General features: G+C 35.3%; 1 protein-coding gene across 1 annotated transcript; it reads left to right on the forward strand.

Moving 5' to 3' along the window:
* Positions 1-509: 509 nt before the first annotated feature.
* On the forward strand, positions 510-16,727 carry LOC143548696 (serine/threonine-protein kinase ATR-like). The gene is made up of 15 exons (XM_077039789.1): positions 510-666; positions 1,490-1,634; positions 2,053-2,165; positions 2,263-2,591; positions 2,709-2,833; positions 3,885-4,029; positions 4,162-4,710; positions 4,791-4,866; positions 5,388-5,703; positions 6,563-7,771; positions 8,545-11,839; positions 12,626-13,177; positions 14,012-14,635; positions 15,652-15,846; positions 16,548-16,727. Exons 1-15 carry the CDS (start codon positions 510-512, stop codon positions 16,713-16,715), a joined length of 7,998 nt encoding a protein of 2,665 aa, XP_076895904.1. The 3' UTR covers positions 16,716-16,727.
* The last annotated feature ends 1,461 nt before the right edge of the window (positions 16,728-18,188 follow it).

Raw genomic sequence — 18,188 nt, forward strand, 5'->3', positions numbered from 1 at the left:
AGACATAATCACCTTAACCAGATATAACTTTAAGCACTCGAGATAATAATAATCATAAACATAATCATCCACAATCAACAATTTTATTATGACAATGCCAACAAAGCACAAGTTAGATGATTTTTTAGTTAAAACAAAACTTTATAAATAAACTATTAACGAAATGAACTTAGCATAAGCAATAAAATTATAAAAGTTAAATGTTAGGTAGGTTATTACAAATAAAACATCATAAAAAAAATAAAGAACATAAACAAACAAACGAATGTAAACCAACACAAATAATTATATTATCGAACGTTCACGAACACAACCCCAGTTCGCTGAGCGTTTGGTTCCTACCAAACAAACTGAATACGGATCCAGGTCTGGGTCTGGGTCGGGGTCAACAGTCATCAGTAGTACCACCCGCCCGCCAGTTCTGAGTCAAAATCCCACCATTTGCCTGCCTTCAAATATCCGAACGAACTAGAGGGAAAGTAACTACACTACACTCTCAGACTCAGACAATGGCGAACCTGTCAAGTCTCGTTCACGAACTCCGTGAACGAATCGCTGCATCATCTTCTACTCCTCCAAACAAATCCGACGATGCCTCTTTAGAACTCCGATTTCGTGCCGTTATCCCCAATCTCCTCCACGCCTACGTCGTTCCGTCATCTTCCGGTAGCTTCTTCGACCTTATTCGACTTACCGATTACACTTTTGAATGATTATTTGATAATGTTCTGTGTACAAGTTCATTTTACTTGCTTAATTAGGGCAAATGTTAGGGTTAGCGAACACATCAGTTTTATTTGACCGATATTGGACCGATGTAGCACCGATATTAATTTTTCAAGTCTTAATTGTCAATGTTTAGTGTTTAATGTTAGTGTTGTAAGTCTTAGTCACTTCCTACTTGCTACAATTGTTAGTGTTTTAAAATATGCATTATTTTTAATCTCCTCTACGCCTGCATCGTTCCGTCATCTTCTGGTAGCGTCTTCGACCTTATTCGACTTACCGGTTACACTTTTGAATAAGTATTTAATAATTGCTGCATATAAAATCAATTTGCTTGCATAATTAGGGCAAATGTAACACAGCAGTTTTATTTGACCGATTTGGCACCGGCATTAGTTTTTTAAGTCTTAATTGTCAATGTTTAGTGTTTTAAGTTTTAATCAGTTTCTACTTGCTACAATTGTTAGTGTTTTGTAAGTTGCAAAAGGTTAATTTGTTAATGGTAGGAGGAGAGTGTACTGACTTGTTAGTGTTAAATTGCTATGCATATATAAATTCTGAATGATATTAGTATTACTGATACCCCACCACATTAACTGCATAGGTTGTTGATTGTTCATAAACGAAGGGAGAGTATAATAAGAGATGATGCTAGGGTTTATACTGATAATTTGTTGTATATTGTATTGTTCTTCTTAATATTTACTTCTGTTGACCATTATATTGTACTAAACACGATATTTTTACTGATCTACTGCTGCAGCAAATGAGAGGGAGGTGGTTGCTATACTGAAATTACTGACTCATACAGCCAAGAATTTTCCAGGTGTTTTTTTTCATGGAAAAGCTAGTGCCGTTTTCCCAATAATTTTTCGTGTAATACCTTTTTTTGCGGAACCCTCATTCTGGTGAGTGATTGGTTCTTCGTGTCAACATCTAGACGTGTCATTTAATTCTTATATGTTTTTGAAATTATGAAATGGAAGTTTTTTTTGTTAATTCGTTCAATCATCATTCTGTCATTTGTTCTTTGTGTTATTCAAAACAGTAAATTGGTTAAAAGCTTGCTTGTTTTGATCTTTCAGGTTCAGGCCTTTATGTTTTCAGCTATCTTTTATACTTTAAATGAAGCCTAATAGATTTTTTAACGAACCATCCATTAGTTCAAGTTATTGAAACTCTTGTAATGGCTGATAGTGTTATTGTATATTATGTTCTGGTTTTAGTGCTGTGTTTATTAATTATTATCATTGTTCGTGTTCTTTTTCTTTACCCTAAATGAACTTCCATAAATGACTTCTGGGGTAACTAATGTTCACTTTTCAGCTCTCGTCATGGAATAATATTTGAAACACTAGGATCCCTTTTATCCTTGCTTCGTACAGGAGACCGAGATGCATACCGCCAGTTTTTTGAAGATGTCATGATGGCAGTTGAAGGTACAAAGCACAAACAAACTTGACTGTTATTGTTGTGTTAATTATAGTATATTCTTCATAGTTTCTTTGATTAATAAGTATTTTTACTTTTGAACAGATGTGCTGACTATAGCATCAGTATCAAACAAAACAAGCGAACCAGAATTAGAAGTGTCTCTGAGGTGCTTCAGTGGGTCCTTATGTGGAATGTCCCCGGACTCTAATGTCCTTGGTGATATCCCGGTATGCAACAGCTCGGTTGATGGTGTTGGTATTATGATCAACCTCACGGGACTTGCCAGGTGGCAGCCTTTTGCTACTTGGATTATTAGAGTTTCTTGTAAATGTTTAACTGAAGGAGCTTTAAATGTGGAAGGGCTAATAAATGTGCCATTTGTTTTGGCTGCTTGTAAGCTACTGTGCTATGGAGATGCTGCTTTGCAAATGGTTAGTTTGACTATGTTTGATGTTTATTCTGATTCCTACATCAGTTTTGGTTAAGCATGATATTACGTGTCTTTATTTTGTCCCACTGTTGGCTTCTAATAAACAAACGTTATGAAGGCTTGCTTTGACTTGGTGCGCATTTTGGGAGCAGTGTTAAGTGATGACATCATTCCTAGTGAAAACATGATTCTGTCAATATCCACCATACTAAGTGAAGTGGATGATGGGCTCCCTGTGTTCAGGTATCGATGTTGCTGTTTGTATTATTCTGTATGTGGCAAATTGGAGAAAATGTGTTAAATTTGGCTGACACGGAACACATTTTGTCCAGTTTTTAATCCTTTATATATATTAATAACGTGGTTACAAAAACTATATATATTACCTTAACGATCTTTAAAAAAAAAAATAATAATAAAGTGATTTGGTTGGATGTATTCACTAACAATTCGCTTAGGGCAAGTTTTGATTAGCTCGAGTGCTCGACCCATTTGTCCCGTATCTTTTTAGCTCAAGTTTATGATTTTATCAATTTGACTCATCAGGAAACAGGGATATTACACAACCTGAATATTAAAGTAAACGGGTCATAGTTGGGGTCATAGTTGGTACCGCTATATTCTCAGATTTTTTACTTTAGAATCTTATACCCTTGGTATCCCATGTGTCAATGATTTGTAATTTCATTACAGTGTAAGGACATGAGAGATTCTGGGTGAAAGTCATGTTAGATTTTTTGTTATGTCCTGCTAGAATCAACTTCAAAAATGATTCACAGTATCGTTATCCATGATATATGCTAATGCCTACTTTTAGACATTGACTGTTCACTTTACTGCCTTAAAAGGAAGCAAAACAAATCATAGGTATAAACAGAGAACATACTTATATTGCTGTGTTTCCTGTTGCGTACTGTCTCTCATTAGTTCTGTGGTTGAAACATGGTAATACCAAGAGATGATAAGATGAGAGAGACAGAGAAATGTTTAGGCTTTGTGAAGTGTCATCATCTTTATTAGGAGGCTAGGAAGGATAATTAAGGAAGATCTAGCATTTTTGTTGCCCATTGGCCATTTCATTTCATATTTCAACTCCATTTTGTGGTTCTTATTTTACATAATGGAAATGGTAGGCAAAAAACGCAACTGAGAAATGAAGTGAATGAAAGTTGACTTAAGTTTTGACCTGCAAGTGCTTTCATCTCTTGTGTGCATTAAATCTCTTTACTTTTGAATTTTAATATTCCTTAGAAAATCTTTTTCATAGAACACTTGTAACAATCATATTTTGCAGAGACATAACTTATGATTCCTCCTTGGGTCGATGCCTTCAATCACTATATTCCAGTTGTGGTGATGATGTTGTCAAGCTGACAGCTGTTGATATGGTCAGTGTATTTTCTGAGTCAATGCAGAAGACAGAAAGCCCCGATCTCAAGGTATATTCATTATTGTTAATTGTTAATTGTTAATTTCTGGATATAATAATTATTATTACAAGATATTGATGGTCAACATTAGGCAATATGTGTAATTTGTTCTCTTTCTTCTTCCATCATTATCTTTTTCAGGCTGCATTGTGTGGTGCATATGTACGAATTGCTAAACTATGCTCTTTTCATATCTGGAAGCCTGAATCATTATTGAATATTCTTTGTTCTCCAAAACCTTATTATGGATTGGTTGAGTGCTTTGAAGTGGCTCTATCTATTCTTGATCCTTATCCTGTTGAAGAGACGGATAATATCCAAGATTGTTCGTATACATCAGTATCAATAACCAGTGGATGTGAACTGGGAAGAGTTGGAGAAAAAAGACCACTTTACCCCCAAGATGTTCTTAATGTTAAGCGACAGAAGTTGGACACCTTGGATAATTTTAAGCCCAGTTCACAAAATGAAGGAAAAAAGGAATATGCTGAACGCATGTGGTCTTCACTTCTTTCTTTTATTGAATACCTGGAACCTCCAGGTGGCAAGGCTAATATGGTAGAAAAACGAGAAGCTTATTTGACAGCTCTTAGCATGCTCTGCATTGTTTTGTGCAAATACCCTCGTATGAAGTTGTTGCATCAAATTTCTTGCCAGATGCTTCGATGGATTCCTTGGATTTGTGAGCAGGTATTTATTTATTTTTTTGTAATACCCGAACAACGAAACAAGTTTTTTTCCATAATTTAAATTAGAGTTATTTGTTACAGGCAAACCAAGAAAATTTAGGTGGAGTGGATTTACCTATCTATCTTGAAGCACTTTACTGTTTACTGCTAAAACAGAGTAAGGGACTGTTTGTTTTTTAATTTCTTAAGATCTGAAATTTGAAACCAAGTCTGAATGTTGAGCCATTAAGAATGTTTCAAAAGTAAAATAATATAAGTGGCTGTTCATTTTTTATGAGATGTTTGTGCCTTGGTTAGACTATATAATTGAATACAAGTTAATACAAATTTTGTTGGTCTATAATGTGGAATCTTTAAGAATGTTTGAAAAGTTGGATTAGACACTATAAATAATTTTTTGTGACCAATCTGGATGCACACGCTGCATATTATGCTGGGGCTACTATATTTTACAACTTAAACTAGTGCACTGTAGTTCTATATTTGCAAATAATTTTTGCTGTATGTATCTTCTATAATGAGGCTTTTTGCTGTTGAAATTGTGATAATTATATCACTTGTACAGAGTTCTTCCACTTTTGTAGTCTACTCATACATGTGTGTGTGAGATATTTTGTATACAGACACACACTTACGTATAATAGTATATAATATCTGAAACCGTGGTCCTTGTTTTAGGGTTACTTTCTGTGAAAGACGATCTCTTCAAAGATAACGGTGATGCTTCAAATCTAGTGCAGTCAGTGTTGAAGATTTGCTGGGATCATTCCTCCATGTCAGCTGAACCGTGCTTGCTTTGGAAGACAAAATGTTTCTGCCTTAAGATTATTTCCTTAATGGGATACTTTTCTCAAAGTGGGAGTGATTTATCTATCTTGGACCTGGGTCTTCAGGATGAAGCAGAAGAAGTCAGAAGTGAAGCCGTCATTGTTATGCCTCTGATTGTCATTCTGTTCAGATTTGATATCTTGCCACAAATTGTTAAGAGATTGGAGTAAGCAACTTTTTTCGTAGTGATTTTGCAAATGTATTTTACTTAGGCTTGTAAATGAACCAAACGTTCAGTGAATCGTTCGTCTATTTAATAAATGAACGGGCATGAACAAGTGTTTTTTGTTCATTTAGTTAAATGGATAGACATGAACACATGCCTCGTTGGTTCATTTATGTTCTTGAACGTTGGTTTACGTTTGTTCATTTACATTCATTTATACGTTCACTTAATATTTTAGGCTCGTTTTAGTTTCGTCTAGTTTATCAAGTTAAGATATCACTCATTACAATTGAGTAAACTTTTGTTAATTTTTTAGGCCCATTTGATTAATTTTCACTTTACCACTAACTGGTGTTCACTCAGTTGTGTTCGTTCATCTTTGTTGAGTCATGTTTGTTCGTTTACATTTGTGAACCGTTAGTTTATAGTCTTGTACTATTAACGAACGAAAGCATAAATGAACATGAACATACTTTTCTTAACGAACTAAAATGAACAGGAAACCTGTTCGTTTAGTTGTTCATGTTTGATTGTTTGTTTGTTAACATTAAATGAACAAACACGAACATGCTCCCTTTGTATTCGTTGGTTTGTTTACAAGCCTATATTTCTCAGGTATAGAAAAAACGAATAGAAGTGGGAGAAACCATTCATGGTTACAAAACTGAAAAATGAATAGAGAATAGTAACAAAATCTCTTTCAAGTTTTTTTTATTTTTTTATTTATTTTTTTTTCTAGTTTACTTACAAGAATTTTACATGACTACTATTGGGTTTGGGGATGTCATCAAATCTGTCGGTGATAGATGGTTTATCATCAAAATCCAAATTGTAATCCTGTTTATGTTTTTTTTGTCAGGTTTCTTTCAAAAGAGGAGAATGAGAAAGTTAAAAAATCCATAACCATCTCTCTTGGTTATTTGGCATGTTTATGCGGATCTTGTGATGGCACAAAACATTCATTAGAGAACAACTGCAAATTATTTTTAAAAGAAACTGACAAACAGAGTTCTGCTCAGGATCAGCTATTGCAAAGATTTTGGTGCTCAACGTGTGACAAAAACGTCATTCACAACTATGAATTGCCTTCAATAATGCCTGAACTCCATAATATGTTGGATTGTAATTATTCATCTCTTATCCGCCTCTTTTTCACTCTTGTTTATGATGAATCTGAAGAGGTTCAGATCTCCTGTGTGGCAATAATTGGGCGGATTCTTCACCACATGGATCCAAGTGCTTTACATGAAACGAAAATCGAGTGGATAAAAGCATTTGATTATTTACTGCTTCATAGAAAGAAGTCTGTGAGAGTAGCATTAAGTGGACAGATTGGCTGTTTTGTTGAGCATCATATACTTTCTGGTTTGTTTTTCAACGAGCAAATGTTTTTAGATAAGTTTAAAAACGGGTATGAAGCAGTTAATGATCCAGAAGTATTTGTAACTCTTCTAGAAGCAACAGCAGGTATTATGGTTGCAGCAGATATAAATAGTCAACTCTTCTTATTTTCTCTCATTTTACTGCTCGATCAACTTGACAATCCATACGTGACTGTGAGTATGTGTGCATCTAAGTTGATACACAGATCATGCTTCTTTCATATCAATGGAGGTTTGAAGCAAATTCTTGCTAAATCTATACCTATACGCAACAAAGTGTATGATTATCTATCGTTACGGCTTGTTAAAAGCCCAAAAATGGTTGAAGAATTTGCAGCAACGCTTCTTGAGGTTAAAGCTACTGAACTTGTTAAAAATATGGTTCCAGTGGTTCTTCCAAAGCTTGTGATTGCTCAGGAAGATGATGATAAAGCAGTGGTTACTTTATTTGAGTTGGCTAAATGGTTGAATACAGATATGGTTCAACTTATAGTTAACTGGCTACCAAAAGTTCTTTCTTATGCTCTTTATCAAGCGGATGGGCATAAATTAGATTGTGCGTTGCAGTTTTATCGGGATCAGACTGGCTCTGATAAAAAAGAAATATTTGCAGCTGCTTTACCTGCACTTTTGGATGAACTCATTTGTTCTGTTGATGTTGATGATTCAGTTGATAACAGTATAAGGTAATATGGCCCATGCTTATTTGATTTCTGAGTTCACTTTAACTGCATTATGTTGGCTTGTTAGGATATCAGAGTAAACATGCATAAAAATTCCAAATCAGGGGCCACTGAATTATTTAGAGGTAGAAATTTCAGTTAGATTGCTGGCCAAATAAGTCAAATGGGTTTTCGAAAGTCTAACTTAATGCATATAACCTCTTAATGTTCTTTTAAAATATTTAAATTCATAAACTCTTATTTACAACATTGTTTTTGTAATCATAATGAACATATTAGTTATTTGTAACATCTTTTGAAAGCATTGGCAGGCTAACTCAACCTGTTCGGATCCTTTTTGACCAGTATGAAAAAGTCGATCTGTTATGGCCCGTTACTCAACCTGCACGCCTGCCCAAGGAGTCTGCATATCTTCATATTATTAACTATTTTCATTCTTTTTGCATGACTCTTTTTGTGGAATATCCCTGACCTAAACATACTAGTGATTCTTTTTAACTTAAATGTGCGCACCATGTTTCATAGTTTTGTCTTTATTGTTATTTTTTATAATTTCTATTTTTGTCATCGTTCATTTCGAACAAAGTAGAAAATGCTCATAACTTTGAACTTTCATTGATAATATTGTTATTTTCTATAAACCTTAATCAAATGAAAATTTTAGGTTTCTTTTGGTAATGATTATAAATTTTTTAATGAACTTTATTGGTTTTATACCTCAAGATGACTGTGAATTTTAATTTCATTTGCTTCACTGTTTCTTTGCTGGATCACAGGCTATCAAGGGTACCTCAGATGATAAAAGAAATTGCAAAAATTTTAACAGGAGATGAGGATCTTCCAGGGTTTTTAAGAAACCATTTTGTTGGTCTTCTTAACAGCATTGACCGAAAGATGCTACACGCAGATGACATTTCACTTCAAATACAAGCAACAAAACGCATAGAAATGTTGATTAACATGATGGGGTCCCACCTGAGCACTTATGTACCAAAACTTATGGTTCTTCTTATGCATGCAATTGATAAAGAACCATTGCAGAGTGACGGCCTTGCTGTCTTACATTGTTTTATTAAACAATTAGCAAAGGTATCACCTTCAAGCACTAAACATGTAGTCTCTCAAGTTTTTGCTGCACTTATCCCCTTACTCGAGAAACAAAAAGAACGTTCTTCTTTACACATGATCGAAATTGTTAAAATTTTGGAAGAACTTGTTTTCAAGAATAAATCGGTTCTAAAACAAAATATCTATGAATTTCCTTCTCTGCCCGACATTCCCGCCCTTGCAGAAGTGAACAAAGTAATAAACGAAGCACGTGGGGCCATGACTTTAAAGGACCAGTTGCTAGAAATTGTTGACGGCTTGAACCATGAAAACTTAAACGTTAGGTATATGATAGCTTGTGAGTTAAGTAAACTGCTAAAACTGAAAAGGGATGATGTTACAGTTATGGTTAATGGCGAAGGGGATTCAGATATGGATGTTTTAAGCTCTTTGATTACATCTTTACTCAGAGGCTGTGCAGAAGAATCTAGAACCATAGTTGGACAACGGTTAAAGTTAGTTTGTGCTGATTGTCTAGGATTGCTTGGAGCCGTTGATCCTGCCAAAGTTAAAGGGTCTTCAAATCAACGGTTCAAGATCGCGTGTTCAGATGACGACTTAATCTTTGAGCTGATTCATAAACATTTAGCCCGGGCTTTTAGAGCCGCACCCGACACCATAATTCAAGACTCAGCTGCTCTAGCTATACAGGAGCTGTTAAAGATTGCTGGTTGTGAAGCATCTCTTGATGAAAATGTTTCATCTTCTCGAGTTTCAAAAGTCATCGGGTCCACTAGCATGGACGGGAGGGGTCAAAGATTATGGGACCGGTTTTCAAATTATGTTAAAGAGATAATCGCTCCTTGTTTAACCTCAAGATTCCAGCTCCCGAGCGTTTCTGATTCTGCAGCTTCTGGTCCAACTTACCGGCCTTCGTTAAAGTTTCGTAGATGGATCTTCAATTGGGTCAAAAAGCTTATCGTGCATGCAAATGGGTCACGGGCAAGTGTTTTTAACGCGTGCCGAGGTATCGTACGTCACGATATGCAAACCGCAACGTATCTGCTACCGTACTTAGTTTTAGATACTGTATTACATGGAACTGAAGAGTCCCGTCATGGAATAACAGAAGAAATTCTTACGGTTCTTAACGCTGCAGCTTCTGAGAACAGTTCTGGTCAAAGTGAAGTATGCATTCAAGCAGTTTTTACTCTACTCGATAGTCTTGGACAGTGGGTCGATGATATTGGACAAGAACTTGCTCTATCTCAGTCCAATTCAAAGCAGAAGTTAAAAGATCATGCTGTAAGTTACTCGATGGATTTAGATCAATTATCTCTGCAGTGCAAACATGTTTCAGAGCTTTTGTATGCAATCCCAAAAGTGACCCTTGCTAAGGCCTCCTTTAGGTGTCAGGCTTACGCTCGGTCCTTGTTGTATTTTGAGTGTCACGTGCGTGAAAAGTCAGGATCGTTTAACCCATCAGCTGAAAAAAGTGGGGTTTTTGAGGATCAAGATGTATCATTTTTAATGGAAATCTATAGTGGTTTGGACGAGCCAGATGGGTTGTCGGGTTTAGCATCTTTAAGGAAATCAAAAAGCTTGCAAGATCAGCTTTTGATAAATAAAAAAGCTGGAAACTGGGCAGAAGTTTTGACTTCTTGTGAACAGGCTTTACAGATGGAGTCAACTTCTGTTCAGAGGCATTCAGATGTTCTTAACTGTTTAATTAACATGTGTCATTTGCAAGCAGTGGTTACACATGTTGATGGGTTAATATCCCGAATCCCTCAATACAAAAAAACATGGTGTATGCAAGGAGTTCAGGCAGCTTGGAGGCTTGGAAGATGGGACTTAACTGATGAGTATCTTGATGGTGCTGATGAAGAAGGCTTACTCTGTAGCAGTTCAGAAAGTAATGCTTCATTTGATATGGATGTTGCTAAGATTCTAAGAGCAATGAGGATGAAAGATCAGTTTTCAGTTGGTGAGAAAATTGGTCTGTCAAAACAAGCTCTCATAGCTCCTTTAGCTGCTGCTGGTATGGATTCGTATACGCGTGCGTACCCGTATGTTGTCAAGCTTCACGTGCTACAAGAACTTGAGGATTTTCATAATATTCTTAATGGTGAGTCTTTTTTGGAAAAGTCATGTGTCGGTCAACCGGACTTTATGAGCGTAGTTGAAAACTGGGATAATCGGCTGAGATTTACTCAACCGTCTCTTTGGACACGCGAACCACTTTTGGCGTTTCGGAGGCTGGTCTTTGGTGCTAGTGGGCTTGGTGGTCAAGTTGGGAACTGTTGGATACAATATGCAAAACTGTGTCGTTCGGCTGGTCACTATGAGACGGCCAACCGTGCTATTTTGGAAGCTATGGCATCGGGTGCGGGTAGTGTTCATATGGAAAAAGCTAAGCTGTTGTGGAGCACAAGGAGGTCGGAAGGTGCGATAGCAGAGTTGCAACAATCGTTAATAAACATGCCTGTTGAAGTGATCGGCTCTGCTGCCATGTCATCCATTACTAGCCTCTCATTGGTTCCTTTAAACCAGCCATCTTTACCTTGCAACACTCAAGCATCCAATGAGAACCGTGATGTTGCAAAAACACTTTTGTTATATTCGAGGTGGATTCATTATACTGGTTTGAAACAGAAGGAAGATGTGATTGGGCTTTTTGCTAGGGTTAGAGAACTGCAGCCCAGATGGGAAAAAGGGTATTTTTATGCAGCTAAGTATTGTGATGAGGTGCTTGTTGATGCAAGAAAACGACAAGAAGAAAATTCTGACGTGGGTCCCAGAATGGGTTCTTCAAGTTCTAATACTCGAGGGTCTAATACTGAAAAGCCTTGGTGGTACTTTCTTCCTGATGTTCTGTTGTTTTATGCTAAGGGGCTTCATAGAGGTCATAAGAATCTTTTTCAAGCACTTCCGAGGTTGTTGACATTATGGTTTGAGTTTGGTAGCATTTATCAGAGGAAAGGTTCATCATCACATAAAGATATGAAAATTGTTCATGGGAAGGTAATTTTTTTTTCCTGTTTATAATAATTTTTGTTAGTTATAATTTTTACTAGATGTTGTTAGGGTTTAGTTGTGTTTAACCCACATGCCTAAGATAGGTATCTCTAGGCAAGGATGTAAATGAGCCGAGCCTGAGTTTGGCTTGTTTAACTTATATTGAGCTTGGCTAGTTTCGAGCTCTATTTATATAGCTCGAGCACGGCGTTAATAGTTTTTCAATCTCGAGCTCGGCTCGCTTATTGTTTTTTAATTCATCATCATCATCATCATCGTACTCAGTATATCCCACTAATAGCAATGCTATGGTAGGGTCTGAGGAGGGTAAGATGTAGACAGCCTTACCTCTATCCCATAGGGATAGAGGTAATTATAACTATATTAATATATTAAATAATTATTGTTTTTTAATTAATTTATATATATAATAAGCTTTATAACATAATTATGTTATTTAGTTATTATCATAATTTTATATATGGTAATTATAACTATATTAATATATTAAATAAAAATGATACAAATAATAGCCTTGTGAGCCAGCTAGGGCTCGTTAATGAAACAAGCTTATTTTTAGGCTCGAGGTCATTTAAGCTTGGCTTACTTTGAGCTTTTAGCGAGCTGATTTCAAGTAGTTGACGAGCAGCTTGGCTGGTTTACACACCTATCTCGTTTCTTTTCTATATATAAAGGATTCCCCACCATTATAATTACAACATTCAGATGCTATAGCAGTCTCTTTTACAATTTTTTAGTAATTGCATGACATACACTCAATTTCACTGGCAGGTGATGGGTATTATGCGAGGGTGTTTGAAAGATTTACCCACCTACCAATGGCTAACTGTTCTCCCTCAATTGGTTTCAAGAATCTGCCACCAAAATGATGACATTGTGCGAGTGGTCAAAGCGATAATCACCTCTGTTCTTCAACAATACACACAACAAGCTCTTTGGATCATGGCAGCTGTTTCAAAATCCACAGTTCCTTCAAGGCGCGAAGCAGCTGCAGAGATTATAAACAATGCCCGAAAAGGGTTCAATCAGGGAGCACCTAACGCTTTGTTTGGTCAGTTTGCGAGCCTAATTGACCATTTTATTAGGCTATGCTTTCATTCTGGTCAGTCAAAGTCAGCAACAATCAACATTTCTACTGAATTTAGTGCCCTCAAAAGGATGATGCCATTGGAGATTATTATGCCTACTTTAGGATCAATTAATGTTAATCTCCCCACATATGGTACAAGTACAACAGGGTTTTTCTCAGCTACTGATCTTCCTACTATAACGGGAATTGCAGATGAAGCCGAGGTCCTTTCATCACTTCAACGGCCCAAAAAGGTAAGCAAAATCGTACTGAACCAGACCAAAAACTGAAAATACGGTTTTTGGTTTTCGGAAACCATTTGGTTTTTTCGGTTTTTGGTTTTTACAATTTAGGGTTTTTTAGTTTACCATCTGGGCTTGAGAATTTTGGGCCAAAAAGCGGAGCTAAAATAATGAATTTGGGCTTGAAACTTTTAGCCTACATTTCCCTGTTAATTAATGATTAACTGATTATTACACATTTGGACCTAAATTTTCCGTGCTACACCATATACTATATTCTTGTAAATCATTTAAAATCGGATTTTCAGTTTGGTTCGGCTCCAGTTGGTTTGGTTAGGTTTTATGTTGACAGCAAAATCGAACCCGAACCAACAAATCGTTTTTTTAAGATAAAACTAACCTGAAAACGTTTGGTTTCGGCGTTTGGTTTTCACAATGACTTCAGCTCGATTTCTGTTTCTTTGGTTTTACAAGTTTGGCTTGAGAATTTTGGGCCAAAAATAGAGCTAAATTAATGAAGCTCGGCCTGAAATTTTTTTAAGCTACACTGTATAATAGTTTCTTATAAATTACTTAAAATTGTTTTTTTAGTTCGGTTTTTTGTTTATAGCAAAATAAAAACTTAACTGAAATCTCTTTTAGAAAAAACATAAAACCAAACAGTTATTTTGTTCGGTTACATCGGTTATATCCGTTTTGTGCACACTTCTATGCCACATCATCATTTTCACTACTTATCAGATTATATTACCTAAAAATTAACCCTTGAAATATTGATGGTTGTAACTGGCTTAAAATATTTATGCCATGTTATTGTATGATTGTGTTGACTCTTTCCTGCTACAGATTATTCTACTGGGAAGTGACGGCGTGAAGCGCCCATTCCTGTGCAAACCAAAAGATGACCTTAGGAAAGACGCAAGAATGATGGAGTTTAACGCGATGATAAACCGGTTATTATCCAAATGCCCAGAAAGCCGAAGAAGAAAGCTTTACGTGCGCACTTTTGCTGTGATTCCATTAACAGAGGATTGTGGGATGGTAGAATGGGTCCCACACACTCGTGGCCTTCGACACATTCTCCAAGACATATACATAAGCTGTGGCAAGTTTGACCGACAGAAAACTAACCCTCAAATCAAGCGTATTTACGATCAATGCCATGGTAAAATGGCTGAAGATGAGATGTTGAAGAATAGAATTCTTCCCATGTTTCCTCCTGCTTTTCATAAGTGGTTTTTGAACACGTTTTCTGAACCCGCAGCATGGTTTAGGGCTCGGGTTGCCTATGCGCACACGACTGCGGTTTGGTCAATGGTTGGTCATATAGTTGGTCTTGGAGATCGTCATGGAGAGAATATTCTTTTTGACTCTACTACCGGTGACTGTGTTCATGTTGATTTCAGTTGCTTATTTGATAAAGGGTTACAACTCGAGAAGCCTGAACTCGTACCTTTTAGGTTGACTCAGGTGATTAATTCTGAAACTATATATCTGTTTTTTCAAATGCACAATTATCTATATGATATTTATAATTAACACGATTGAAAAACTAGGATGTACATACCCTTGCATACTTATGTTAATGGCTGCCAACATTTCATTGACATGTAGATTTTAGGTTCAACACTGGTTTAACTGTCCGCATTTAACACACACACACACACACACACAGAGGCTTGATTTTGGCTAAAAAGTCAATTTTGTCTAAAAGGTATAAAAGGAGTTTTCCGGCATGGTGTTTAGTTTTTTAGCCATGGGAGTTATAAGACATCATGTCTGAAAATCTAAGACACATTGATTTATAACTCAATGTAATTTAAAACACCATTGCTTAAGTTTAATTTTTATACTTTTTAGGCAAATTTGATTTTTTAGCCTAAATCCACCCCTCTCCAAACACACACATGTATATATAAAACTCACAAATGACAGTTTTTGTGAGAATAGAAAGAACAAAAATAAATCATTCATTTTTTTCAATGTTAACAAATGTTGAAATACAAAAAAGTTGGTTGAACTACATTGTCTATTCAGCTTTTCTAACATTCTAAAGAAGTATATATACACGTGTAGGTATATTTTCTACACATAACCTACACATGTGTAGGTAACGTTTAAAAATGAAAAAAAGACATGAACAAATTCATTTAGTGGTTATATATATGTACATATCATATACATTTGTATGTGAGAAGTAAAAGATTTAAAAATTTGAACCATTGATAGGAAACTTAAACGATTTAGATTTTTATTTGTTCTCGCAATAATTTAGTTCTTTGTAATTAACCTCTCCCTACACACACACACATATATATATAGATATAGAGATCAGATAGTCGGGCATAGTATATTGTAATCAAACCGGATCCCACATTAAACTTGTATGCTGCATCTCCAATTTCATTGGGAATCAGAATTGTCAACATGATGATATAATTTTTTCACTGAATTCTGATATCGTGTTTATGATATGGTGTGTGCAGAATATGATTGATGGGCTGGGGATAACTGGGTATGAAGGCACCTTTTTGAAGGTCTGTGAGATTACACTTTCAGTATTAAGAGAACACAGGGAAACTTTAATGAGTGTACTCGAGACCTTTATCCATGACCCGCTTGTAGAGTGGACTAAAACTCACAAATCCAGTGGGGTGGAAGTCCAAAACCCTCATGCTCAGGTTTCATCTTATCTCAGTTTCCAAAACGACTGTTGCTTACAAACATTTGATGAACGTACATGGTTTCCTTGTTTATGTTCGTTTGTTAATAAAAGGAACATGTTCGTTTATGTTTGTTCGTTCACACTTTAAACAAACATTTGATGAACGTACATAACTGAACATGGTTGAACGAACATAATTGAGCCATAATCAATTAAAGTAAATGTGAACAACAATATGTTAGGGCTTAAAAAGTTACTAAAAATTGACTAATGTATTATAGGCCTAAAATATCTAAATGAATATGTTAACGAACGCAAACTTGCGAACATAAATGAACCTAAATGAACAAACATAGACGAATTCAAATGGAATATAAATGAACGATCAATACATGTTTCATTGTTCATTTGTGTAGATAAATGAACAAAAAACCTTGTCCATGGTCGTTTGTTAATAAAATTAACGAACATCCTGCATTTCTGCAATTCTGCCAAAGGGTTCACGAACATTTAAGTTAATGTTCAGTTCCACTGAAACCCTTGAAGGCTACATGCACAGTGTAAGTTGTGTCTTACCTGATGGGTATTTTGGTGGGAACCATGAGTTTTCCCTAACGGATTTTCATGGTCAAAAGTTAAAGTTTTGTTTCATATGTTTGTAATTTTGTTGTTTAAAAGTTATATACCAGAGCTAATTATTACTTGTTGAAAATTCAGCGAGCCATAAGTAATATTGAAGCGCGATTGCAAGGTATTGTTGTTGGCGTGGGAGCAGCACCGTCTTTGCCTCTGGCTGTAGAAGGACAAGTTCGTCGATTAATTGCTGAAGCGGTTTCACATAAAAACCTCGGGAAAATGTATATCTGGTGGATGCCTTGGTTCTAAAATCATTATCAAGCCCAGGTATGCATTACCATCTACTCTTACACAGTTTCTTACCTGATCAAATTAATTCAAGGTTTGCCAACTGTATTCAAGTAGTAGCCATTCAATTGCTAAAGAAATAAAAATAAAAGAATTAAATTTACTCTAAAATGATTTATATACTTGGCATAACCATTTCTTTTCATATATGAAAGATAATGAAGAATAGTTTTAATAAAATTTTCCTAACATGAAGTATCAATACTTTTAAGATTACAAGTATTTTTCTTAATAACTTTTGTTCAGTTTAACATAAAGATACTTACAGGTGTTATTACTTATTAGGAGGGACACAGGGAGAAGTGGCATCGGATATGGCGGGTGGTGGTGGGCCGTCATGGTGACTGATGTGTGAAATTGGGGCTGCTTAATTCGGAAGGAAGTTTTGTAACGGTGATGAAACTAGGACAGAAGTCGTTAGGTAGGCAATTTTGTTGGTAAAAATGTCATCACCAACTCTGTATACTATGAGTTTTGTTGTAAATGTTTTGGTGTAATGTATAGGTTGCTTTCCTTCCGAACATTGCATGGTAAGTAACCAAAGAAGAAAGGCAAAACAAAGGTTAGGAAAATCCAAGAGACAATTACAAGGTTATACAAATATATATGCTCTCTTAAAAATCAACCTTAATTTGACGTCACTCAGAAGTCTTATTATCGCTCTTGTTCTTGGAGAGGGCAAGTATAATATAATAAAAACAAACTCAAATGTGAATACTCGAAACCACATCTACGTAGTCTATCGTTTGTTCTTTCTATTAAAAAGTTCATTGGTGACATTTTTTTTAAGTGAAACATCAAGTGAAAGTCAATTGTTAAAAAAAACTTAGAAAACAATGTGACGATAAAGTATCACATATACAAGAAACCTTAATAATATCGCATGTATAGATGATTACATGTGATACTTGGAGCTAAAAATCCCGAAATGAAACATACCAAAATAGGAATAAGACTTGATATTATCAGAAATGCCCAAAAAATATCATATTCGTAAAGCAGAAACATAGATGCACTTCTATAAAATAAACGTGGAAAATATACCGGATTATGTCAATTTAAAGTAGTGACAATTTCGTAAATAATTGGAAAACAAACCTTGTATGCATTCAATAATTACATTATCTAATTAGTATAATTGAGAAGTTTGGTGTCACATAAGATTTTTTTTATAAATATTTTATCAGTATAGTTTTATTTTTATGTAAATCATTTTGACATTTAACCAATTGTGATAACTTGACATGTTGGTTGTTAATAAGTTTGTTATAGCTTATGAAATTATGAAAGAAAAAGAGTGTGCAGGTTCAAGGCATATATCTAAAAAGAACTTAACAATTATATTTTTGGTTATGTAGAGACCTTTCTTTGAAAATTTTTTGGGTTTATATTTTTTTATTATTTTATTTATTTTTCTGGTTTAAATATGTTAAT

This window comes from Bidens hawaiensis, unplaced genomic scaffold (genome assembly GCF_021521415.1).
Source record: "Bidens hawaiensis isolate Kalapana, Puna unplaced genomic scaffold, B.hawaiensis_p1.1 tig00015228_1, whole genome shotgun sequence".
In the NCBI taxonomy this organism is placed as follows: domain Eukaryota; kingdom Viridiplantae; phylum Streptophyta; class Magnoliopsida; order Asterales; family Asteraceae; genus Bidens; species Bidens hawaiensis.